The sequence below is a fragment of the Leopardus geoffroyi genome, chromosome E2, assembly GCF_018350155.1.
Source record: "Leopardus geoffroyi isolate Oge1 chromosome E2, O.geoffroyi_Oge1_pat1.0, whole genome shotgun sequence".
NCBI lineage: Eukaryota > Metazoa > Chordata > Mammalia > Carnivora > Felidae > Leopardus > Leopardus geoffroyi.
In genome coordinates, this window is record NC_059335.1 from 8,951,099 (window position 1) to 8,976,575 (window position 25,477).

General features: G+C 52.6%; 2 protein-coding genes and 1 non-coding gene across 3 annotated transcripts; 2 read left to right on the top strand and 1 right to left on the bottom strand.

Annotated features, from left to right (window-relative positions):
* Positions 1–7,416: 7,416 nt before the first annotated feature.
* Positions 7,417–7,489, top strand: TRNAK-CUU. The gene has a single exon. It is a non-coding gene; the product is annotated as a tRNA-Lys (tRNA).
* A 9,865-nt stretch (positions 7,490–17,354) lies between these two features.
* FGF21 (fibroblast growth factor 21) lies at positions 17,355–19,064 on the bottom strand. The gene is made up of 3 exons (XM_045440648.1): positions 18,634–19,064; positions 18,368–18,471; positions 17,355–17,763 (listed from the first exon to the last, which is right to left on the bottom strand). Exons 1-3 carry the CDS (start codon positions 18,869–18,871, stop codon positions 17,473–17,475), a joined length of 633 nt encoding a protein of 210 aa, XP_045296604.1. The 5' UTR covers positions 18,872–19,064; the 3' UTR covers positions 17,355–17,472.
* Positions 19,065–20,695: 1,631 nt separating this feature from the next.
* FUT1 (fucosyltransferase 1 (H blood group)) lies at positions 20,696–22,778 on the top strand. Its single transcript, XM_045440649.1, has 2 exons — positions 20,696–20,974; positions 21,541–22,778. Exons 1-2 carry the CDS (start codon positions 20,839–20,841, stop codon positions 22,620–22,622), a joined length of 1,218 nt encoding a protein of 405 aa, XP_045296605.1. The 5' UTR covers positions 20,696–20,838; the 3' UTR covers positions 22,623–22,778.
* The last annotated feature ends 2,699 nt before the right edge of the window (positions 22,779–25,477 follow it).

A 25,477-nucleotide genomic window follows, 5' to 3' on the forward strand; every position in this document is an offset into this window, starting at 1 on the left:
ACTGAGTTTGGCCTCTCGGCCCAAGAATTCGCGCTTCCTCTATCTACTTACCCATCTTTGGGACAGCCCCACTGTACATCTAGTTGCTAGGCCAGATGCCTCGGCCCTGCCCCTCTTCCCCTGCCAAAGCCCATCGATCTCAAGCCCTGTCCTCCTGTCCCCAAATCGGCCCTGTGGGTCTCCTCTGGGCCCACTCGGCCCCGCTTCAACGCAGTTCTCTGCTGCCTGGACCCTGGCCCTAGCCTGCTCCCTGGCATCCACTTTGGCCCCCGGAGGGTCTTTGTGCATCAAGAGCTGCCCCTCCCCTGCTTGCTCTCTTCCAAGGGCTTCCCAGCACCCATGGCCAGTACCACAGATAGTGGGCCCTGGTGAGTGTGGAGTGAGGCAAGGTACAATACCCTCGGATGGGGTCAACGTCAGAAGCCTGTCTATAAAACATAGTCACCATTACCTCCCTGTGTCGTGCCTCGTAGCCAGATCTTGGCTCTTTCACATACATACTTTAATTATTTATGTGTGTAGGTGTAGAGAGAGCCAGACGTTAGGACCAGGCATGTCCAGCTGGTCACAGATGTGTCATCTGCTGGGTGTGTGGCCTTGGGCTTGTCGCTTTATCTCTGACCCCCTTTGCTAGAGGGAGACCCACGGGGGACTATTGAGCAGACAAGGTCTGTGGCCTACCCAGCAACCAACCGCTTTGGAATAAAATTCTGATTTGTTGGGGCGCCTGGGTGACTCAGTCGGTTGAGCGTCCGACTTCAGCTCAGGTCACGATCTCACGGTCCGTGAGTTCGAGCCCCGCGTCGGGCTCTGGACTGATGGCTCCGAGCCTGGAGCCTGCTTCCGATTCTGTGTCTCCCTCTCTCTCTGCCCCTCCCCCATTCATGCTCTGTCTCTCTCAGTCTCAAAAATAAATAAACATTAAAAAAAATTAAAAACAAAATTCTGATTTGTTGATAACCACTGGCAAACCCTCTCACCCCCTTTTGTCAATGATTGCTCGGGAGAAGGTCCAGGATGCAAGGGGAAATTCTCATGGTTCGTGAGTTCGAGCCCCACCTCAGGGTCTCTGCTGTCCTCACTAAGCCCGCTTTGGATCCTCTGGCCCCCTCTCTCTCTGCCCGTCCCCTGCTTGTGCTCTCTCGAAAATAGACCTTTAAAAAAAAAAAAGAAAGGAACACAACGTTTCTCTCAAAAAAATAAAATCTTAGCTATTCGTTTTTTAGCTGTGTGAATTTCGGCAAAGGGACAGCCTCTCTGGGTCTTAGTTTCCCCATCTATAAAATGGGGGTGAGGAGAGTACCTTACTCATAAGTTTGTTGGGGGGGGGGATTAAATAGGATAGTTGTGCTTGGCACACTGGAACCAGGCAGGGCTTGGGAGGCTGGGGGGTGGGGTGGGGGGGGAAGGGCCCTGAAGGACTTTTTTTTTTTTTTTCTTGCCAGAAGGATCTTTAGGCCCACTCAGGAACCGGGGGAAGGAAATTAATCAATGCCACAAACTTTCCTACTGTGTGTTAGGCCCTGGGCTGGGACGGGAGACCCAGCAGAGTCCAGATGAAGGCAAGACTCTCCTCTTGCCAGTCATATTCCAGTGGGGTAGGGGTGGGTGACAAAGTAAACACAACACCCTGGTAAAATCAATATTATAAATTATATAATTTCTATTGTATAGTATATATATATGTAATTTTAAAAAATTTAGTAAGTAAACTCTAACCCCAACTTGGGGCTCGAACTCATGACCCGAGATCAAGAGTCTCATGATCTACTGACGGAGCTGGTCAAGCGTCCCTATATGTAATATTTTTATATAAATATATTAACACAAAATATTTTATAAATATATGCTATTTATTTAGTGCAAAGTATGTTTGTATAGGAGAAAGTATATATATTATATATTATTAAGCATGTTTACATACTTGTATATTATGAAGTATGTTTACGTACTGTATAGTATGAAGTATATTTATGTGTCTTCCGATATCTATATATCAGGAGGAATACTATATACCTTTAAATGTATATATTTATTTATTATAAAACATAGAAAACTTGCATGTGTGGTGAATACAAACAAGTGTTATGGAACAAAACAAAGCAGGGAAGGGTGTATAATTTTTATTTTATTTTTTATTTTTCATGTTCATTTATTTTGAGAGAGAGAGAGCACGAGCGGAGGAGGGGCAGAGAGAGAGGGAGAGAGAAAAATCCCAAGCAGGCTCCGCACTGTCACCACGGAGCCCCATGTGGGGCTCAATCCCAGGACTATGAGACCATGACCTGAGCCGAAATCGAGAGTCCATTGCTTAACGGACTGAGCCACCCAGGCTCTCCGAAGGATAATTTTAAATATTGTGACCGGTGGGGCACCTGGGTGGCTCAGTAGGTCAAGCGTCTGACTTCGGCTCAGGTCATGATCTCACGGTTTGTGGGTTCGAGCCCCGCATTGGGCTCTGTGCGGACGGCTCCGAGCCTGGAGCCTGCTTCGGATTCCGTGTCTCCCTCTCCCTCTCCGCCCCTCCCCTGCTCATTGCTGTCTCTCTCTGTCTCTCAATAATAAGTAAACGTTAAAAAAAAAAAAAAAAAAATTGTGGACCAGAAAAGCCTCACCGAGGCTTTCTAAGTGGCACTTAGAAAACCTTTTGGTTATGAAAATTTGGAATGTACAGAAAAATAGGAAGAATCATAAGGTTGCCCTCTATATTGGTGTTCAGCAATCTGCCACATTTTGCCTCATTTGCCTCTTTTGTTTAATGTTTCTGTATTTGCTGAACCATTTTAGGACCCATTCGAGCCATCTTCCCCACTCCACCCTTCAGCCTGTGTCTTCCAACAGTGAAGACATTTTCCCTACTGTAAATCACTTTCCCACGGCATAATGAAATTAACAACGATTCCCGAATATCATTTAATTCCCGGTAGAAGGTGTAATTGGAGCAGCCACCTGAAGCGGGTGAGGGATGAGCCAAGTGGGTCTCTGGGGGAAGGGCGTTCCTAGCCGAGAGAACAGCCAGGACAATGGCCCTGAGGCTAGCGGAAGCGCCAAGTGTTGCAGGAACTAACTGTAAGGCAGGCGTGACCAGAACGGAGTGAGCGAGCCCTGAGGAGAGAGGGGGGGTGTGAAGGCAGAGAAGGAAGGGGCCAGATACTTCAAAGCCTTGTGGGCACTTAGGCTTTTCTAGGAATGAGCCCGGAGCCAGGGACGAGTGTCGAGCAGAAAAGGAGCTCGATCACCCATCAGTGGGGAACAGGCGCCCTCTGGCGGCCATGTGGGGAACAGGTCGAGGGAGGAGAGGTTGGAAGCGGGGACCTTTCAGCGCCGCGGGCCCTGAGCAGTCCAGGTGGGCGGGCAAAGGCCGCAGGACCAGGGCGGGGGCAGCAAAGAGTGATCGGGTTCTGGTGCATTTTGAAGGTCAGACCAACGGGTCAGACGGGATGTGAGAGTTCAGGTATAAGAGGAGAAAGAGAAAACAGGACTGCTTTCCCTTAACGCCCTTCTGGGAGACGTTTTGCGTGGTTATGGTTTGCTCATCGAATGTACCTCAATTTACTACCCGTTCCACTGGTAATGAACTTCTGCGTCCGTGATCCCGACACCAGTTCCGATGGGTTTTCCAACCCATTCGCCAACACCAGCCATTCGCCAACACCAGCTGGGCGTCCTACAGTTTAACTCAGTTCCTGACGCTTTATCTGGAGAGTCGCAGATCCTGCAAGTTAAGGGTTCGTTCGGTACCAGAAGCCCTGCCCCCCTCCCCCCAACTTGAGATACTCGTTCCCAATCCACGTTGTCACCTGTGCTTCTGACCCGTAAACCACAGAGCAGAGGTTAGCACAATCCCTTCCTTGGGTTGGATTAATTTGCTGGAGTGGTTCACAGAACTCAAAGAAACATGTTACTTACTAGATTACTGCTTCATTATAAAAGGATACACACCCCCACCCCAATTAAAAAAAAAAAAAGGATATAACCCAGGAACAGTCAGATAAGGCATGGGGAAAGGGTATGGAGCCTCAATGCTCTCTCCAGGGACAACTTCCCCCAAATTTCCAGGAGCTCATCCCCCTGGGGGCTCTCTGAATCCCGTCCTTTGGGGTTTTATGGCGTCTTCCTTACACAGGCAGGGCTGATTCAATCACTGACCATTGGTGATGGATTCAACCTCCAGTCGCTCTCCCCTTCCCCCGTGTGGTCAGAGGGTGGGGCTGAGTAACCACTTGGTTCGTTCCCCTGGCAACCAGCCCCCGCTCTTAGGTGCTTTCCAGAGTCACCATACAAAGGCAAATGTGGTTGAAAGGGGTTTGTTAAGAATATCAAGGCACCTTGAACACTCTACAGCACGTCGGAAATTGTAAAGGTTTAGGAACTCTGCCAGAAACAGAATGGAGATCAAATATACATTTCTTTTTATAAATCCCAATATTTCAGGGTGCGTCCCAATTTGGGGCTTTTATGAATAGAGCTTATGAATACGTCCAGGTTTAGCATATACTGATCAGCCATTGTCCACTGGTTGAATTAATTCACACCCCCAAGGGCGCCTGGCTGGCTCAGTCGGTGGAGCATGTGACCCTTGATCTTGGGATTGTGGGTTCAAGCCTCACTCTGGGTGTAGAAATGGCAAAAATACAATGTTTAGGGGCGCCTGGGTGGTTCCATCTGTTAAATGTCCAACCTGATTTCGGCTTAGGTCATGATCTCAAGGTTCATGAGTTCAAGCCCTGCGACAGGCTCTGTGCTGACAGTGTGGAGCCTGCTTGGGATTCTCTTCCTCCTCTCTCTCTGCGCCCCCCCCCCTCCCTCCTGCTCTCTCTCTCTCTCTCTCTCAAAACAAGTAAATACAATTTTATTTTTTTTAATTGTCTTAATGGTTTTTTTTTAATTTTTTATTTATTTTTGAGACAGAGAGAGACAGAATGTGAGCAGGGGAGGGGCAGAGAGAGAGAGCGAGACACAGAATCTGAAGCAGGCTCCAGACCCTGAGCTGTCAGCACAGAGCCCGACGTGGGGCTCGAACCCACAAACCACGAGATCATGACCTGAGCTGAAGTCGGACAGACGCTCGACCAACTGAGCCAGCCAGGCACCCCAGAGGTGGAACTTTAAACTGACCAGTAGCACTTGGTGACTTTACTGTGCGCATACAAAACTTTGATTTAAAAGTAAATGTGAAAAAATAAGGGAGTAGGGGCGCCTGGGTGGCGCAGTCGGTTAAGCGTCCGACTTCAGCCAGGTCACGATCTCGCGGTCCGTGAGTTCGAGCCCCGCGTCGGGCTCTGGGCTGATGGCTCAGAGCCTGGAGCCTGTTTCCGATTCTGTGTCTCCCTCTCTCTCTGCCCCTCCCCCGTTCATGCTCTGTCTCTCTCTGTCCCAAAAATAAATAAACGTTAAAAAAAAATTTTTTTTAAAAATAAAAAATAAAAAAATAAAAAATAAAAAATAAGGGAGTAAAGCAAACCCCATCAATCCAATAGAAGGAAGCAGTGGGAAAAAAATAATAGGTGAACAGGCTCCAAATAGCTCAAAGATTTCAATGTGAAATACAAAACCACGAAAGAAAGAGAAGTCAACATTGGAAAGTTCCTTTATAACCTGGGTGTGGAGAAAGCGTGTAAACTGTGACTCATAATCCAGACGCCAGAAAAGAAAACACCGATGCATTCAAATGGGGGGAAAATAGGGTCCGACAATCTTCTTTCTTTTTTGTTTCTTTTTGAACAAACAGCCCTCAGGCCCTTGGGTGGAGCAGACGAGGCCAGTTTGGGGAGGATCAGTGGCCCAGAATGGAGTGTCCCGACCTTAGTGGGGTGGGGAGGGCTCAGCACAGTGGGGATCAGGCAAGGTGTGTGTGCTGAGAGGGGGTGCTGGACTGGCTGTCAGCACAGAGCCTGATGTGGGGCTCGAATAACCAACAGAGCCACCCCAGCGCCCCCAAAATTCTCCTCCTCCCCCTTTAAAGAACAATCTTTGCACGGCAAGCAAAACGCCTTAAGCGAACTCAAAGATGAATGACACAAGGGGGGAAAGGGTTGCAACTCCTAATCAGTCTTAGTTTCTAATACGTAAAGAAGTGTAGAAGTCATTATGAGAAAGACCAACAATACAATAGAAACATTGTATATATAATTGCCAAATTATTTTACCAGCCAAAGGGGTTTCTCTGGGAGTCCCTGAGAATTGCAACTAGAGACGAGCAAGCCACGGCGAAAGTGCAGGACAGAGAAGAGGAAAGGAGGGGGTTGGGAGGGCTGTTGGAAACAAAATGTCCAGCTGGTTCCGGTTGGGTCTACGATGGAAGACAGGCGTTCGGGGGGTGAGCGCGCCCCTTGCTGACCTCCCGCCTCCATTTTAATGATGAGTTTCACAGTATTTATACACATACAGATATTTCCCTGAGGAGTAATTTCAAATGGCTTGTAAATCTATGGCGAGATGGTGGCCCTCGTTGACCAAAAGGAGAACTGTGAATTGGGGGACGCCGGGGCGACTCAGTCGGTGAAGCGTCCGGCTTCGGCTCAGGTCATGATCTCACGGTTCGTGGGTTCGAGCCCCGCGTCGGACTCTGTGCTGACAGCTCAGAGCCTGGAGCCTGCTTCGGATTCTGTGCCTCCCTCTTCCTTTGCCCCTCCCCCACTCGCACTGTGCCTCTCAAAAATAAATAAACATTAAAAAAAAAAGAGAGAGAAATGACGACGATACTGTAATAGAATAGAAAATAATAAAGAAAATACAAGATAGAAAGAAAAATAAACAAATTAACCACCACTTACCTTTGGAAACCTTCGTGGCTGGTGTGAGGGAAACAAGAGAGAGGAGGGATACTGTGGAGGACGACTTTCACGATCACTAATGCAATCACTGTTATCTCTTGGCTCAATGGAATCTTTTTCTGCACGGGACGATTGTCTATGCTCGCACGGGTGTTGACTACAGTAAGTAGTCATAAACTCTTGTCCTAGACTGTATTTCATGTAACTGGCAATAAGGCAGCAGAGGAAAGGGTCTATATCCGCAGGCAGCCTGACCTAGAATGAGGCAAAGCATTCTTAAGCTTACTCTTGGACGGAAAAGCAAAGGGCTATCCGTAGGTGCTTTGAAGTGACCAAAAAAAAAAAAAAAAAAAAAATTCACCAGTGACCGTTGTGGGCACCTTCCAACATTCTGAAAAATCGCTGCTTTCTGCCAAACGGCCTGAGACTGAGCATCTGAGCACAGAAGATGATCACCCACAATCGCTCAGCGAGAGAGAGAGAGAGAGAGAGAGAGAGAGAGAAACATTGGTTGAGCTGTGCTCATGTGACATTCAGCATCACGTACTACTCATATTGCAATCAGGGTGGTGGGTTCAAACCCCACCCTGGGTGGAGAGATTAAATAAATAGTCTTTCAAAAAAAAAGAAATCTTGGGGCACCCAGCTGGCTCAGTTGGTAGAGCACGAGACTCTTAATCTCGGAGTCGTGAGTTCAAGCCCCATGTTGGGTGTCGAGCTTACTTAAAAATAAATCAGGGGCGCCTGGGTGGCTCAGTCGGTTGAGCGTCCGACTTCAGCTCAGGTCACGATCCCACAGCTTGTGAGTTCAAGCCCCGCATCGGGCTCTGTGCTGACAGCTCAGAGCCCGCTTTGGATTCTGTGTCTCCCTCTCTCTCCCTGCCCCTCCCCCGCTCACGCTCTGTCTCTCTCTTTCAAAAATAAATAAACAATTAAAAAAAATTTTTAAATAAATCAATCAATAAAATAATTAGTGAAAAAACTTTAAAAAAGAAGTCTCTTTGATTTCTGTAAACAAACTCTCTCTCTTTCTCTCTCTCTCTCTTTTTTTTTTTTTTTATAAAATACCTCCATTCATATCTAGTAAACCCTTTAGGGAGAGCTCATAGGAGCACTACTCCCAACATTTTGACATGCTCAAACATTTTGTCTAGTGTCATTCTATCGTTTGACTGGATTGAAATTTCAGGATCACACTTTATTTCCTAGTCGTCATGACAAGCGTCCCTCCACCACTTTCTTGGAAGAATCCTTCCTGTGTAAAGGTCTGAGCCACTCTGGTTTCAGTTTCTTGTCTTGAAAAACTTAAACGTTTTGCACGTCTGCTGAGAGGATCCTTTTTCTACCTTTACAACCTATTGACGTTAGTGCGCTTGGCCGGATCCTCCAGTGCAGCGTTCGACTCTCGATCTCAGGGGTGTAGGTTCGAGCCCCAGGTTGGTTGTGGAGATTACTTGAAAATAAAATCTTAAAAAAAAATTTTTTTTTTTTTTACGTTTATTTAGTTTTGAGAGACAGAGCATGAGCAGGGGAGGGGCAGGGAGGGAGGGAGACACAGAATCAGAAGCAGACTCCAGACTCTGAGCCATCAGCACAGAGCCCGATGCGGGGCTCGAACCCACGAACCGTGAGATCGTGACCTGAGCCGAAGTCGGACGCTTCGCCGACTGAGCCACCCAGGTGCCCCTAAGAATAAAATCTTTAAAGTCCGTTGCCTTTAATAGGGTGTACCTTGATATTGATTGTTCTATATCAGTCTCCCTGCGATATAATGATTTATGAGAAATATATATTTTGTCAGATGACCAAAATGTCTATTTCTCAGATGTAGTTAGTCTTCATCCAGTTCTTGAAAATGCCTCGGAGCCCTGCAGGTGACATGGTTGTCTTGTTATTAATGAAGGTGACTTTCGGACCCCACCCAAAGGTGGGGCAGGTTGCCAAGAGGACCCACCTTGGGAAAGAAAGGGTGGAACTCTCATTCCTACCCCACTTGCCCATCCTTTGGGGAGGGGAGGTTGAATCAGCCAATGGCCAATGGCTTAGTCAATCATGACTTTGCAATGGAGCCTCTATAAGAACCCAAAAGGACTGGGTTTGGAAAGTTCCAGGCTGGTGAACATGTGGAAGTCTGGGAGCCAGTGGCATACTTGGAACACGTACGGAGGCTCCAGACTTTCCCCCCCAGATCTCACCCTATGTATCTCTCCAACTGGCAGCTGACTCATATCCTTTATCATCTTTTAATAAACTTATCATCTCATATCCTTATCATCTTTTAATAAACTGGTGAACAGGGGTGCCTGGGTGGCTCAGTCGGTTGAGTGTCTGACTTCACCTCAGGTCATGATCTCACGGTTCATGGGTTCGAGCCCCGCATCAGGCTCTGTGCTGACAGCTCGGAGCCCGGAGCCCGTTTCGGATTCTGGGATTCGTTGTCTCCCTCTTTTCTCTGCCCCTCCCCTGCTCGTGCTCTCTCTCTCTCTCTCAAAAATAAAATAAATAGACATTTAAAAAATAAAAAAAAAAAAAAACTGGTGAACAAAAATGTTTCCCTGACTTCTGTGAGCCACTGTAGCAAATTAAAAGCATCCAATCTGGATTGGAACCTCCAATCTGAAGGGGGGGGGGGCGGGGGTCAGAAGCCCACCACCTTCTGGCTCTTAAAAAAAAAAAAAAGTCTTCTCTTTGTCTTTGGTGTTCTTCAAGTTCACTAGATAATGTCCAGGTGTGTATCACCTCTTCCCCCCACGCAAGACATGTGCCTCCTACATCCAAGAACCTGTGTCTTTAATCAGTTCTGAAGTGCTCAGCTATTCTCGTCTTCAAACTCATCTCTCCTCTCAGCTCTATATGTTCCTCTAGAAGTTTTTTTTTTTTTAATTTTTTTTTCAACGTTTATTTATTTTTGGGACAGAGAGAGACAGAGCATGAACGGGGGAGGGGCAGAAAGAGAGGGAGACACAGAATCGGAAATAGGCTCCAGGCTCTGAGCCATCAGCCCAGGGCCCGACGCGGGGCTCGAACTCACGGACCGCGAGATCGTGACCTGGCTGAAGTCGGACGCTTAACCGACTGCGCCACCCAGGCGCCCCTCCTCTAGAAGTTTATTGGAACCTTGTGTTCTACCTTCCTTGTCTCCTTCAATTTTCCATCCACTTGTCTCTTGGAGGAACATACCGAGCCCTACGTGGGGCTCAATCTCGCAAACCATGAGATCGCGACCTGAGCAGAAATCAAGAGGCTGATGCTTCACCGACGGAGCCCCCCCAGGAGTCCCTGAATGTATTCATCTTCTAGTTGCCAGTATTACAGACCCTAAGCTTTTTCAGAAAGGTATGTTGTGATTTGGGGGCGCCTGGGTGGCTCAGCTGGTTAAGCACCCAACTTCAGCTCAGGTCAGGATATCGCGGTTTGTGAGATCGAGCCCTTGCATCCGGTTCTGGGCTGGAGCCCCCTTGGGATTCTCTCTCTCCCCCTCTCTCTCTCAGTCCCTCCTCGCTCTCTGGCTCTCTCTCCCACTCTCCCAAAATAAATAAACATTAAGGAAGGAAGGAAGGAAGGAAGGAAGGGAAGAAGGAAGGAAGGAAGGAAGGAAGGAAGGAAGGGAAGAAGGAAGGAAGGAAGGAAAGAAGGAAGGAAGGGAAGAAGGAAGGAAGGAAGGAAGGAAGGAAGGAAGGAAGAAAGAAAGATAACATTGTGATTTCAAAATTGACCAAAGGCTTTCAGTTGACCTGAAACAGACCAGGTCCCTGGGTCTGCTCAGGAAAACGGAAACCACCCTAGGTATTTCAAATACAGGGAATTTGTCGGTTTATTTATTAATCTGTTTCTTTGGAGCGAGAGCAGGGGAGGGGCAGAGGGAGAGAATCCCAAGCAGGCTCCACGCTGTCAGCTCGTACTCATGAGCCCTGAGATCACGACCAGAGCCGAGATGGAGAGTCAGACGCTGAACCGACTGAGCCACCCGGGCGCCCCTCAAATACAGGGAATGCGTTAAAGGGAGTTGGTGATGTGAGGGCGGGGAGAGTGCAAGAAGAAACCATGGTCCCAGAGGTGGGTAGAGGTAGTGGCTGGGGCTCCTGGGGCTGTAGAAAGTTGAAGGAGTGGCCCCTGCAGGGTAGAAGTCAGACGTGTGGCCCAGGCAGCTGGTACCCTGCCTTCCAGGAAGGGGCTCCCTATGGAGGTGGCACCAGGTCTGAGGGGTGCGGCTGGCTGGTGCCGGAAGCGTCTAAAGTGGCTGGACGCTGGATGCAGCCTGGAACTGGAGCGGCTGGGAAAGAAGGTCCTCGGCAACCGCCTCCCGCCCCCTAGTCTCCTGCCAGGGGTCACAGAGCTGGAGGGTGAGTTTCTCGCTAAACACACAGCAGCTCTTGGCCTCCCGGGAACTGGCGGAGGGAAGAGTGCGTGAGCAAGAGAAAATGCTCCTTTCACAGAGAAGGCTCCAGAACAAACAGCGGCTAAATCACGTCTGCCTATGATGATAGGACGACTCTTAGAGGATGTTTTTCGGGCTGTGCTACGAGGATTTGCCGCTCTGAGCAAACAGCCGTGGGAAGTAAATCAGGATCACCCAAATCAATTTCCTAATCTGTGTGAAAGTGACAAAGTCTACCTGTCCCGGAATCTGGGCTTGGTGGGAATTAACTTGGAAGGTAGCAGGGCTCGTGTCCTAGGACTGAATCTTCAACCCCCAAATTGTTGGCTTATGGACGAGTGAAGCCTCCCTTTCTTTCTTCTTCTTCTTGTTTTTTTTCTTATGGTTTATTCATTTATTTTGAGAGAGAGAGAGAGCGCACACAAGCATGGGATGGGCAGAGAGAAGAGACCAAATTCCAAGCAGGCTCCACCCTAGCCCGATGGGGGTTCAAACTCACCAACTATGAGATCATAACCCGAGACAAGATCACGAGTGGGACGCTTAACAGACCGAGCCACCCAGGCGCCCCAAGCCTACCTGTCCGACAGGTAAGAAAAATCACAAGGAAGAGGAAGTATCAGGACCTTTAAATCAAAATCAAAATCTTGATCAGAAGAGAGGTACTGAAGAAACAAACACCTTTATACCCATGACACTGACACTTGAGAAATATTTTTTTCAATGTTTATTTATTTTTGAGAGACACGGAGGGACAGAGCATGAGCGGGGGAGAGGCAGAGAGAGAGGGGGACACAGAACCCAAAGCAGGCTCCGGGCTCCGAGCTGTCAGCACAGAGCCCGCCGCGGGGCTCGAACTCATGAACCGCGAGATCATGACCTGAGCCCAAGTCGGACGCTAAACCGACTGAGCCACCCAGGTGCCCCCGTGACACTGACACTTTTGTGTCAGTTTCATGTAAAGAAACTGATTGATTTGCTGATCACTGTACTCTGATCTGTCCTTGAGAGACTAAAGGCATTTGGAAGGATCTGGTATATTCGACTTTCAAAACGTCCGATCAAGATTGCATTAATGTTTGTCTTCTCTTCAAGGCACTTAACTCATTTAGGGGAATCTGAGATGCCAGACTTGTGGAAGCCCGTTGATCACATCTGCAGTGTTCAGATGTTTGGAGAAATCTAAAATTGTGAAACACACAGCTTGCTATCTTTAGCTGTGGACGTAGTCAGTGAATGTTTAGAGGAAAGGGGATTGCTTAAAAATTCATTAATCATTACCAAAGAAACCCAAATAGTTGTGAATATTTGTGTCCATCCTTAAAAGCTGTTCTGACATTAAAGGACCCCACCACGATCTTTTCAACCGACGAGGAAGCTGAGATCCCTGCATATCCCCATGCAAAAGAAGGAAGTTGGACGCCATATACAAAAATTAACTCTAATTCAATCAGGGACCTAAACCTAACGACCCAAACTATAAAGATCAAAGAAGAAAACGTAGAACGGGGAAAGCTTCATGACGTTGGGTTTTGCAATGGTTTCTCAGATATGACGGCAAAAAACACAGACAAGAGTAGGAATAGAAAGGGGCGCTTGGCTGGCTCGGTCGGAAGAGCACGTGACTCTTGATCTCAGGGTCATGAGTGTGAGCCCCACGTTGGGTGCAGCGATTACTTAAATAAAGAAAGAAACACACTTAAAAATAAAATCTAAAAAAGTAAATAAAGTTTTTGCAGGGTGGGGTAGGGCGAGGCAAGGTTGTCTAGTCACTGAAGGTGTTCAGTGTGCCTGCCAATATACACACCATGTGCCTGGATCCCTCCTCACTCAAGGCTTCCTCCGTGCGATTGGCGTTGAGTGACGCCTCTCTAGAGAAGCATTGCCTTTGCTTTGGCAGAGGACCCAGGGACATCACTAGTCCACCCGTCATCGCATTAATTTCTCAGCGTCCCAGTGCCTCAACCACCCAATTCGACCTCAAGCCCATGCCACATGGGATTGGTTGGAGTGGTTCTATAATTTCCAATACGGAATCACTTTCTTCCACTCAGGGCCCCAGCAGAAATAGGAAAATCTCCTCGAAGCTTTCTTTCTTCCTTTTTTTTTTTTTTTTTTTTTTTTTTTTTTTGCTTTAAGTTTACTTATTTTGAGATAGAGAGAGAGAGTATTCGTTGCTAGGTTCTTCAGTTCTCGCTGTTCCCGTCCCACCCCCCGCCCCCCCGCAACAACCCCCCCCCCCCCCCGCCTTTTGCTTTATCATCCGGTCGCTATCTCTCTAGGTTATTATATATTTACATTTCCAGAAACATTTGAGAAAACACTGGAGATACCATGCCCCTTTGTCCCTAAGTACTTCAGCGTGTATTTGTATTTGCTAAGAACAAGGACGTTCTTTTTAACAACCGCAAGGCGATCATCAAAATCAGAAAATTTCCCGTGGATCAATTACCACTATCTAATGCACTGAACTCATTCAAATTTCATCAAGCGTCTTCCTCACCACCGGGATGTCACCTGATTGCTCAGAGAGCTGCCTCTGGTGTCCATTAACACGAGCATTTCCTCCTGGCCTTGTCCTTAACCTTGACTTCTTCCCAGAGAGTCAAGGCCGGTGGTTTTGCAGAAGGTCTCCTGATAGGAAAATGTTTCCTCCCTCACGATTCGATTCAGGTTAGTCAGCACAAGGCTGGCTGGATCTTCCCACCTCCCACCTCCTGCACCCCCCACCTCCATCCCCACCCCCACCCCCGTACCCTCCCAAAACAACAGAAACAGATCCACGTAGAGCAACTACGAAAGCAGAAATTCACCAAGAAACATTTTGCACAAACCCCTGACGTACAAGTGACTGGGACCAAAAAGGAAGCTAGCAAGACTGGAACTTTCCCTGCAGGGGGCACGCCATCCAACTCTTGATCTCTGAACTCCGGTCACGATCCCAGGGGCCTGGGATGGAGTCCCGTGTTGGGCTCCGGGCTGAGCACGGAGCCTGCTTAGAATTCTCTCTCCCTCTCTCTCTGCCCCTCCCCTGCTCGTGCGTGCACACTCTCTCTCTCAAAAATAAAATAAACTCATGGGGCGCCTGGGTGGCGCAGTCGGTTGGGCGTCCGACTTCAGCCAGGTCACGATCTCGCGGTCCGTGAGTTCGAGCCCCGCGTCGGGCTCTGGGCTGATGGCTCAGAGCCTGGAGCCTGTTTCCGATTCTGTGTCTCCCTCTCTCTGCCCCTCCCCCGTTCATGCTCTGTCTCTCTCTGTCCCAAAAATAAATAAACGTTGAAAAAAAAATTAAAAAAAAAATAATAAAATAAAATAAACTCATGGGGCGCCTGGGTGGCTCAGTCGGTTAAGCGTCCGACTCTTGGTTTCCACTCAGGTCGTGATCCCACGGTTCATGGGTTCAAGCCTTGAATCGCTAACCGTGAGGGGCCTGCTTGGGATTCTCTCTCCCCCTCTCTCTGCCCCTCTCCTGCTCGTATTTGACATACAACATTGTAAAAATTTAAGGTGCATAAACATGTTAATCTGATACATTTACATAGCATAATGTGATTGCCATTGTAGTAATTATGAAGACCTCTATGAGGTTTCATCATTATCCTTTCTTTTTAGGGGTTGGACTAAAGGTCTATTCTTGTGAAAACTAGTGTAAGGAAACCCCAGGTTGATTTTGGCAGGAGCTCTGGGGGTAAAGGAGAGAAAAGGCTGGTAGGAGGGGAAACAGAGGTAGATCTCTCTACAAAATTTTGGAGAAGTGGATATACTAACAGGTAATTTCTATTTGTTTATTTATTTATTATTTTTTAAATATTTTATTACTTTTTTTAATGTTTATTTTTGAGAGAAAGCGAGAGTGCAAATGGGGTAGGGGCAGAGAGAGAGAGGGAGACAGAGGATCCGAAGTGGCCTCTGCACTGAGAGCAGGGAGGCCGATTAGGGGCTCGAACTCGCGAGAGCCGTGAGATCATGACCAGAGCCCAATTCAGACATTCCACCGACTGAGCCACCCAGGCGCCCGAAAGATTTTGTTTTCAAGCTATCTCTATATACCCAACGTGGGGCTCGAACCCATAACCCCACGATCAAGAGTCTCACCCTCCTCCAACTGAGCCCGCCAGGAGTCCCCGAGATGGTTATGTTCTTAAACACCATATGGAAAGAACAAAGAGTTGAACTTTAAGAATTCTGAGTCCGGGACAGCGATCCTGGTCCACACCCCTCCTAAATGTCCTGACAGGTGAGCCAGACCAGACGAATGTAACAGACTGCACAGGTGTGCACCAAGTTCAAGAGCATCCCCTGGAAATTCAAGTTCACCTGGAACCTGTGAATGTGGCCTTATTTGGAAATAGGGCCTTTGTCAGTGGAATCCAATCAAGATGAGGTCACGCTAGATCAGACCAGGTCCTAAACCTGACGTGACCGGTGCCCTCATAAGAAGAGGGTAATTTAGGGACACCTGGGTGGCTCTGTCGATTGAGCGTCCAACTTCAGCCCAGGCCATGATCTCACGGTTCATGGGTTCGAGCCCCACGTGGGGCTCTGTGCTGACAGCTCAGAGCCTGGAGCCTGCTGCGGATTCTGAGCCACCCAGGCGCCCTCCCCCCCCCCCACCCCTTTCTTTTTTTAATTTTGACACTCACCTGCTTCTAGCGGAAAGGAGAGACAATGCGATTGGGAGTTAACATCCCCAGGTGGGGGGAGAGGTGTTTGCCTGTTTAACACATTTTGCAGTTTTGTAGGTTTCCTGCCTGGCTTCCCTCTTCCAGGGTCCCGCCCCTCTCTGGGTATCTCGGACACCGCCCCCCCTCCCCACCGAGCCCCACATTTGTCCCTCTTCTCCTCCTCCTCCTCCTGGGTCCTTGACTTCCTCTCCCTGGGTGTCTATCTTAGGACCCACCCCCCACCATTCCGCTATCTCTTCCCTCCCCGCCAGGCTGGCCAGGTCCGCGTTCTCCAAGACTGCGGAGGCTTGCAGGGGTGGGGTGGGCGGGAAAGTGATCAGGGCAGATGCCCCAAGGTGCTTCCTGCTCCCTCGCAGGGGGGAGACTTTCCAGAGTCAGGTGGACGCCTCTGACCCAGGAACATACATCCCACGTGAAGCTCCCCCCCCCAGCCACGAAGCCGCTCTTTCCGGCGACTTTTGTGGCGTTTCGGATTCTGCTTCCGGTGACAACTCTTTCCCTGCCGGAGCCAGCCCAGTGCCACCAGAGCGGACAGCCACACTGGCCACGAGATGCAGAGAGCTTCATTTCCTCCAGTCACTGAGTCCCTCCTGGGACCTGCTGGGACCTGCAGTTATATCCCCTTTCCACTGAGATGTTCCTCTCATTTGAACCTTGGAATTGAAAATGAAGGGCCCCGGGGCGCCTGGGCGGCGCAGTGGGTTAAGCCTTCCACTTCGGCTCAGGTCCTGATCGTACAGTTTGAGCCCCGTGTAGGGCTGTGTGCTGGGCTCTGTGCTGACAGCTCGGAGCCTGGCGCGGCTTCGGATTCTGTGTCTCCCTCTCTCTCTCTGCCCCTCCCCCACTCATGCTCTGTCTCTGTCTCTCAAAAATGAATAAACGTTAAAAAAATTAAAAAAAAAAAAAATAATGATGGGCCCAAGACGCCGTGGGAGTGGGTCAGACACCCGGACATCAGCCCTGTCCGTGAATCCGGGCTGTTGTCTACATTTCTGTCCTCCCTTCTGTCCTACCCAGGAAGTCGCTCAAAGAACAACGTGGAGGGGCGCCTGGGTGGCGCAGTCGGTTAAGCGTCCGACTTCAGCCAGGTCACGATCTCGCCGTCCGTGAGCTCGAGCCCCGCGTCGGGCTCTGGGCTGATGGCTCAGAGCCTGGAGCCTGTTTCCGGTTCTGTGTCTCCCTCTCTCTCTGCCCCTCCCCCGTTCATGCCCTGTCTCTCTCTGTCCCAAAAATAAATAAACATTGAAAAAAAATTAAAAAAAAAAAAAAAAAAAAAAAAAAAAGAACAACGTGGAAATCTACGCTGCGGGCGGGGAGAGAGAAAAGGCAACCCGCTCACTGGGACTGCATTCTGTGACAGTCATTGCACTCCAAGTCCATAAGCACCTGCACGGATGAATTTCGGTCCTCAAGCCCTCTTCTAGAGAACCAGGACTCCCAGCCTTCAGTCCCTCCAGTCCCTCCCCCAGCACAGGGTTCCCAGCGCCTCCCTCAAACACTCACACATGCGCACCCTGACCCTCCTCTCAGATTCTTTATTATCCCGAGTAGGCAAAATAAAAAAATAAATAAGATAAATACCAAATAACCCAATAAATAAAGAGGAGGCCCCACAGCAAACAGCCCGGTGGCTTCAGGAAGCGTAGCTGGGACTTCGGCCCTGGGAAGGCCCCACCATGCTCAGAGGGTCCGAGGAGCCCACGTCCGGGGGCTCGGGGGCCTGGATCCCTGGAGGCTCCGGGGGTGCCGGAAGCAGGCCTGGCAGCGGCAGGAAGCGGGCAGGTGCCCGGGGGGCCGAGTCCCGGTCTGGGGAGTTGGGGGGGGGCAGGCGGAGTGGGAGCCCGAGGGTCTCCGAGTGGTAGATGTTGTATCCGTCCTCCAGAAGCAGTTCCCGGAAGCTGCAGGCTGCGGGGTCAAAGCGGAGCTGAGGGGACAAGAGGGGACATCGGAGATACGGGATTCCTCTGCAACTTCCTGCCACAGGACCCAGGAGTCCCGGCCCCCAGCCCCTCCTCCGGGACACAGGCAACAGAAGCAGGCTCTCCCTTTACCCCTGGGCAGGCCTGCAAGGCCTACCTCCCTGGCTTCACTTCACAGAGACCAATATTCCAGCCCAGGGACCAGTCAAGGCTCTCTGAGTCCAGACAGAGGCGTCTGGCTTCCACCCAAGGGGTCATGGTCACTTTACAGGCCATGGGTCCCCTGAGCAGCCCTGTGCCCAGCGTGAAGCAGGCAGCTAGGAGCCCATGCGGCCCAGCAGGGGTCACAGGTCGCAGGACTCAGGCGCTCTGTCGTTCACGGGCCTCGTGACTCGGAGCTGGTGTGTCCCTGCCCGAGCCTCAGTTTCCCCTTGTGCACAAATGATGAGGTCAGCTCCCGCGTGCAGGGGAGGTGGTGAGGTGCGGGTGCCACGCAGGGAGCACAGAACCAAGCCCGGCTCAGGCCCAAGGTGCGAGAGGAGGAACCCTGGGTGGTGAAGGTGATACGGAGGAGGGAGCACGAGGAGAGGGGCGATCCCAGAAACTCACCGACCCATACAGTGTCCCATCTGGGCCCTGGCACAGGAACCTGGACGTTTTGACCCCCAAGATTTGAATTACTCCCGGCTTCAGGGCTTTTAGCTCCAAGAGACCTGGGAGGAGAGAGTGGTCAGGGCCTCAGAGGACCCCTGCCCAGGCCCGTCTCTCTTACTTAGATCCAGGGGTCTAGGCTCCCAGCCCCTCCTTCCTCAGACCCAGAAGTCTGGGCCCCCCAGCCCCTGCTCCCTCAGACCAGGCTCTGTCTATGCACTCACTCTCAGGGCTCTGGCGAGCGGTCCCCACCACTGTGCCATCAGCCTTGATCTCGAGGTGGACCTCTGTCTCCTGGGCGTCGTCCGTGTAGAGGAACCGCTGTCGAACTTGGCCCCCGAATTGGAGGAGGGGGCTGGAGTCAGGAATAGGGTGTGCCTGGCAGGCTTCCGGCAAAAGGACCCCCAGCATCATCAGGACCCACAGTCCCAGGTGCTGGGACCCGGCCTCATCCCAGCCCATCACTGGCTCACGTCCTCAGGTGAGATCCGGGGTCTGGGGCTTGAGGAGCAGACTGGTCTGGATTCTGTCTCGGATCCCGGTTGTCTGGGACAGGAGATTCACGGATTGCACCTTAGTGAGCCTCAACGCCTGGGTCTTCGTGTCCGCGGATTCCCAGCTGACAGAATACCCCGGTCTCTTAGAATGGATGCAGGCACTCCAAAATTTATATCCAGACAGACCCGCCCAATCACCTTCCCCGCACCTGACCCATGATATTTGACCCACTTGGCAAGAGCTAGGATTCCACCGTGGCCAGATCAGCCTGAGCTGGATGATGCAATGGTGGGGGGGGGGTCCTTCCCGCTGGGGCCCTGGACTCCTGGGTCTGAGGAATCAGGGGGACCAGGACCTGCTGACTGGCACTTGGCTGAAAGGGGCTGGGGGAGGAGAGGGCTGGGGGCCTGGAAAACTGCCTCCCTGGCTGATCGACGGACACCGTGCCCCATAACCGGGATTGCGGCATCCTGCCTGAATTTCTGTGGGTTTCGGGGCGGGGGGGAGTGCGGGCAGGGCAGGTGTCACACACACGGAGGTTCCTCGATCATCAGGAGAGCAGCAAAAGCCACGTGACCAAAAGCCTCTGGCCTCAACCTCACCAACCCCAGCCCAGAGGTTCCTCTGGCACCTAATCAGCCAGAGGAGAGCCTCCCTCTCCTCCCTGATGCAATCCCGGGACCTCTTTCACCAGAGTAGCTACCCCAGGCCCAGAAAGGTGTTCTCAAAATAGCCTGGGGTGGGGAGGGCGGGTGGAGGGTGAAAGTCTGACTCAGCGCCTCTGGGGTGGGGGTGGGGGCAGAGCCAGGCTCTGGAGAGGGGGAGTGAGAGACCAGAGCCCAAAGGGAATGTGGGGGGGGGGGGGTGGTTCCTGGAAACTGTAGGACAGAGACCGGACACCCTCCAGTGCGGAGGTCTGAACGTCTCCAGCAGAGGAGGGGGCTGGGGCTGGAAATCCTGGGTCTGTGGAAGGAGGGGCTTGGGTCTGGAGACATCACGGTCCACCCTCTGGAGAGGGGAGTCAAATTCCTGGGTCTTTAGCTTTGATTTATTGAATGACAATGATCACACGGCTCCAGCCCAGGGAGGGGGGAGGGCGGAACCGCCCGGACAGTTACACACCGCGGAGCCGAGGCCCTGGACCCCCAACCCGGGGCCCCAGCCTCCCGGTGAGGCTGGGCATGACAGGCCCGCTTCCCCTCCTGCTTTCTCCTCCTCGCCCTCGGGGAGACGCTGCCCCCGGGACGCGCCCGTCTGGAGAGGAGCCGTCGGAGCCCGGATCGTACGATTCCTCAAAAGGAGAGGCTCTGCAGTTCGCAGGTGCACCGTGCGGAGATGGGGAGCCAGCGGCCCCCGGTGTGCGCGGGGACACCCTTCGGGCCGGAGGCGCCCACGTTCGGGACCCTGAGAGCTGGAGGAGGTTTCCATCGGCTCCTGGAGCAGGCCTGGCAAACAGGTTCTGCCTCCCCACCGGGAGGACCCGGCAGAGAGCGGGGGATCTTCGCCCCCGCCCGGGCCTGGTGTCTGCGCCCTCCCCAGCGGCTGGGGCGTGGCCGGGCTCGGAGCATCCAGGCACTCTGGGCGGCCCGTCAGCCCAGGCTCGGGAGAAGGCGGAGAAGTCGATGGACCCGAATACCTGGGTCCGGCATTGCGGCTGGGCGCCGGGTCTCCATGCTGTGGAGGCTGGCCCTGGAGAGCCCGCCCGCGGGCCGGGGCCGAGGAGGAGGGGGCCGGGCGCGGGTCCCCGGGTCTGGGGAGGGCAGGGGGGGGGGCGGGGGTTACCAGCTTAGCCTGGGGCGCCGGGGCGGGGGCGGGGCTCCGCCTCCGACCTACCTGCCCAGGTCGGGAGGGGCGGAGGCTGGGAGTCTCGGAACCGCGCCCATCTCCTTCCTCCCTCCCCCGAGCCCTAGGAGCCAGTCGGGGGAGGCGGCATGGAGGGGAGGGCTGCCGAGCCTAGGATCCCGGAGTCCCGGGTTCCGGAGGCGGCCGGATGTGGGCTGCACCTGCGGTCGGCGCGCTCCAGCCTCTCTAAGCCCGCTGTGGCTCTGTCACCCGCCAGGAGCTCAGGTGAGTGGGACCGGAGGATGCCTGGGACCCAGGAATCGGGGCCTTCGGTCCCAGGAGGCGCAGCCCCAACCGCTAGCCCCGTAGGACCCCAGGAGTCTCCACCCCCCCGCCCCCAACTCCTGCTCCTCCAGAGGCTGAGATCCCTCATCCAGTCCCCGACCTCCAGCCTCTCATGTTCCACCTGGCCTGTCTCTTCCCGTCACCCCCATGGTGGAGTCCTCACCCTCCCTCCACCAGGCCCACCCCAGACAGGAGTGGGTGGCACATCACCCAACTAAAGTGGGACTTCCCGGCCCGGAGAGCCAGATTCCAAGATGCGGATGTGGCAGGCTGGCTCCGAGACCCGTTGCTATCTTGGAAACACCAGTTTTCAACATTTGCCGTCCCCATCCCTGCGGTTCCAAGCGCCCACCTCCCTCCCCTCCCTCAGATCCAGGCCCCTGATCCCCTTTCCCTGGGACCCAGGAGTCTCAAGCCTTGGTTTCCTCGTTCCCCCAGGCCCCTGCCCACGGACACTTCCTCCTGGGGCTCCGGGGCCCCGCTAATTCACCTTTCCTCCCGTGCAGCCATGTGGGCCCCCAGCCAACGGCAGCTCTGTGTGGCTTTCCTGCTAGTGTGTGTCCTTTCAGCCACCTTGTTCCTCTACGTCCACCAAGACCTCTTTCCCAACAGCCTGGCCCTGACGGCCCTGTGTCCAGGCCGCCGCCCGGTGCCATCCCCTGTGGCCATCCTCTGCCTGTCCCCCAACACCTCCGCCTGCCTCAAGCCCCCTGCCTCCCTCTCGGGAACCTGGACCATCCACCCAGATGGCCGGTTCGGTAACCAGATGGGGCAGTACGCCACGCTCCTGGCCCTGGCCCAGCTCAACGGTCGCCGGGCCTTCATCCTGCCCGCCATGCATGCCGCCCTGGCCCCCGTGTTCCGCATCACCCTGCCGGTGCTGGCGCCCGAGGTGGACAGCCGCACGCCCTGGCGGGAGCTGGAGCTCCACGACTGGATGTCCCGGGAGTACGCCCGCTTGAGGGACCCCTTGCTGAAGCTCACCGGCTTTCCCTGCTCCTGGACCTTCTTCCACCACCTCCGGGAGCAGATCCGCAGGGAATTCACGCTGCACGACCACCTTCGGCGAGAGGCCCAGGGTCTGCTGAGCCGGCTCCGCCTGGGCCCCACCGGGGACCGCCCTCGCACCTTCGTGGGTGTCCACGTGCGCCGCGGGGACTATCTGCGGGTCATGCCCCACCGCTGGAAGGGGGTGGTAGGCGATCGCGCTTACCTCCGGCAGGCTATGGACTGGTTCCGGGCACGGCACGAAGACCCCGTCTTTGTGGTCACCAGCAACGGCATGGAGTGGTGCCGGGAAAACGTGGACACGTCCCGTGGGGATGTGATCTTTGCCGGCGACGGGCAGGAGGGCTCGCCGGGGAGGGACTTCGCGCTGCTCACGCAGTGCAACCACACCATCATGACCATTGGCACTTTTGGCTTCTGGGCCGCCTACCTGACTGGTGGGGACACTGTCTACCTGGCCAACTTCACCCTGCCCGACTCCAACTTCCTGAAGATCTTTAAGCCCGAGGCTGCCTTCTTGCCCGAGTGGGTGGGCATTAATGCAGACTTGTCTCCCCTCCGCTCGTTGGCTGGGCCTTGAGCAGCGGGGAGACTTTCTGGAATAGCTCGGGCCAGCGTTCTGGGTCTCCGGAGGCCTAGCGGCTTCTGGAGATGCTTGTGGTAGCCCTGCAGCAGGCGGGCACCCATTTCTAGAGTAATCCTAGTTGGCTAGACTTGGAGAAAAAGAAACCTAGGGGCTTTCTGTAACTGCCTGGATGTTCTAGAACCAGCAGGGGATCTTTTCCTGAGGCCTGGCAATGTCCAGAGAGGCTCACGTCAGTTCTGGAAGGCAATGCCTTACCCACTGTTCCCAGCACGGATACAGGGTACTTCTGGATGGCTTCACCCCAAAAACGGAGAACTCCCTCCCCCCCCCTTCTAATGTTGCCTCTGGTCTTTTCTAGAAGAGAAGGACAATCCTCAGGACTGAAAGAACTTAGGGGTAGTCCACAGCAAGCACTCATCCACTCCCCTGCTGTGTTTCTGGAGTGGTTCTACAGAAGGCCAGGTCTCGGGCCTGTGGAGAATCCTGCAAGGCTCCCCCAGAGGGGATGCGGTTCTGGAATTCTAGGAGGATCTCAGGAAGGGACACTCAGAAGTTCAACACCTCAGCCACTGCCAGAAAGACTGGCAGAACACAAAGTATCTGTCCTGCGAGGTGGGAAATCTGTCCAACCTCTCAGCCTCTGAGAAAAAGAAAGACAAAGACCCGGTTTTGAGATTTAAAAAGAAAAAAAAATATGTTTTTTAATGTTTATTTTTGGGAGAGAGAAAGACAAAGCACAAGCTGGGGAGGGGCAGAGAGAGAGGGAGACACAGAACCTGAAGCAGGCTCCAGGCTCCGAGCTGTCAGCGCAGAGCCCGGCTCGGGCTCGAACTCGCAGATCTAGAGATCAGGACCTGAGCCGAAGTCGGGGGCTTAACCGACTGAGCCACCCAGGCGCCCCTTGAATTTTTTTTTTTTAATGTTTATTTTTGAGACAGAGGCAGAGAGCAAGCAGGGGAGGGGCAGAGAGAGGGAGAGGGAGACACAGAATCCAAAGCAGGCTCCAGAGCCTGAGGTGGGGCTCGAACTCACGAACCGCGAGATCATGACCTGAGCCGAAGTCAGACACTTAACCGACTGAGCCACCCAGGTGCCCCAGAGACTCTATTTTGAGCAGATAGACTAAAACGTGGGACTGTTCCTCCACAGGTCGGGGAGAGGTATGGATGCTGAAATACAGCAGCTCGTGGAGCAAAGCCTTCCAGAAACCTAGAGACTTTTTTTTTTTTTTTTTTTTTTTGTCAAAAACTGCCAAAGACAGGCACGTTACAAGTTGGCTCTGAGTTAAGGTTACCTTTCTTCTCAATTAAGAAAGTTTCTTGGGGCGCCTGGGTGGCGCAGTCGGTTAAGCGCCCGACTTCAGCCAGGTCACGATCTCGCGGTCCGTGAGTTCGAGCCCCGCGTCAGGCTCTGGGCTGATGGCTCAGAGCCTGGAGCCTGTTTCCGATTCTGTGTCTCTCTCTCTCTCTGCCCCTCCCCCGTTCATGCTCTGTCTCTCTCTGTCCCAAAAATAAATAAACGTTGAAAAAAAAAAAATTAAAAAAAAAAAGAAAGTTTCTTTCTCTGCAGCTGGGCTGTTGGATGTAACGGGATCGATTTTCTGAAATTCAGCCAGCATAAATAAACGTCATAAATGTTTCTTTTGGGCTTGCAGAAAGCTACAGGTATGGGGACCCTTGCCAACCTGGGCTTCCGCTGATTTCACACAACCACTAAACCCGGTTTCGGGCTTCAAAGGCTCTGTAGGCGCCTGGGTGGCTTAGTCAGTTCAGCCTTCGACTTTGGCTCAGGTCATGATCTCGTGGTTCATGAGTTTGGGCCCCAGGGGGGTTCTGTGCTCACGGCTCAGAGCCTGGAGCCTGCTTCGGATTCTGTGTCTCCCTCTCTCGCTGTCCCCACCCCCTCCAGCCCCGCTCGACCTCTCTTTCTCTCTCTCAAAAATAAATAAACATTAAAAGAAGAATGAAAGGGTCTGAAGGTCTGAAAGTATACGGGACCCGGGCTGGCCTGAAAGCCAGGCCAGAGCACAAGGTCTGGCCAAGGAGGATGGGATTCTTGACTCAGATTCCAGGACCCCCTTGGTGCTTTTTTGTAGGGGATGAAGGTACCTAGCTTTATTACCGACAACTCTGATCGCATCCCCTACCTACCCAGAAGAATCCAAGCCCCCTTTTTTTGGTCTTCTCAGGGAGTTTTGAGGGATCATTCACTATTCAGCTGCCACAGGTGGGAGAGAGGGAGGTATGAATTAAAAGTCCACACCACCAAATCCTGTCTCTGCAGGTGTTGTGGAGTCCACTGTGTGTGTGTGTGTGTGTGTGTGTGTAAGAGGGGAAATCCAGAACTGCTCACGTCTAGGGGTATTGTCCCTGCTGAGATCTGGCAGCCTCCTGTTCTCAGGCTTGTGTGAGTCGCGGTTCCTGTTTTGTTTTAAAGTTTATTCATTTTTTTTTAATTTTTTTTTTCAACGTTTATTTATTTTTGGGACAGAGAGAGACAGAGCATGAACGGGGGAGGGGCAGAGAGAGAGGGAGACACAGAATCGGAAACAGGCTCCAGGCTCCGAGCCATCAGCCCAGAGCCTGACGCGGGGCTCGAACTCACAGACCGCGAGATCGTGACCTGGCTGAAGTCGGACGCTTAACCGACTGCGCCACCCAGGCGCCCCTAAAGTTTATTCATTTTTGAAAGAGAGAGGCAGAGCATAAGCAGGGGTGGGGCGGAGAGAGAGGGGGACACAGAATCCGAAGCAGGCTCCAGGCTCGGAGCTGTCAGCACAGAGCCCAACGCGGGGCTTGAACTCATGAACGGTGAGATCATGACCTGAGCCGAAGCCGGACGCTCAACCC

Bases quoted from the DNA above. Each gene is read 5' to 3' on its own strand.
- FGF21 (XM_045440648.1), bottom strand. From the start codon at position 18,871: ATGGGCTGGGATGAGGCCGGGTCCCAGCACCTGGGACTGTGGGTCCTG. The intron at 18,472-18,633 runs GTGAGTGCATAG...CTCTCCTCCCAG, and splicing joins CGCTCGCCAGAGCCCTGAGA to GTCTCTTGGAGCTAAAAGCC. The intron at 17,764-18,367 runs GTGAGTTTCTGG...TTGTCCCCTCAG, and splicing joins ATGGGACACTGTATGGGTCG to CTCCGCTTTGACCCCGCAGC.
- FUT1 (XM_045440649.1), top strand. From the start codon at position 20,839: ATGGAGGGGAGGGCTGCCGAGCCTAGGATCCCGGAGTCCCGGGTTCCG. The intron at 20,975-21,540 runs GTGAGTGGGACC...CCTCCCGTGCAG, and splicing joins GTCACCCGCCAGGAGCTCAG to CCATGTGGGCCCCCAGCCAA.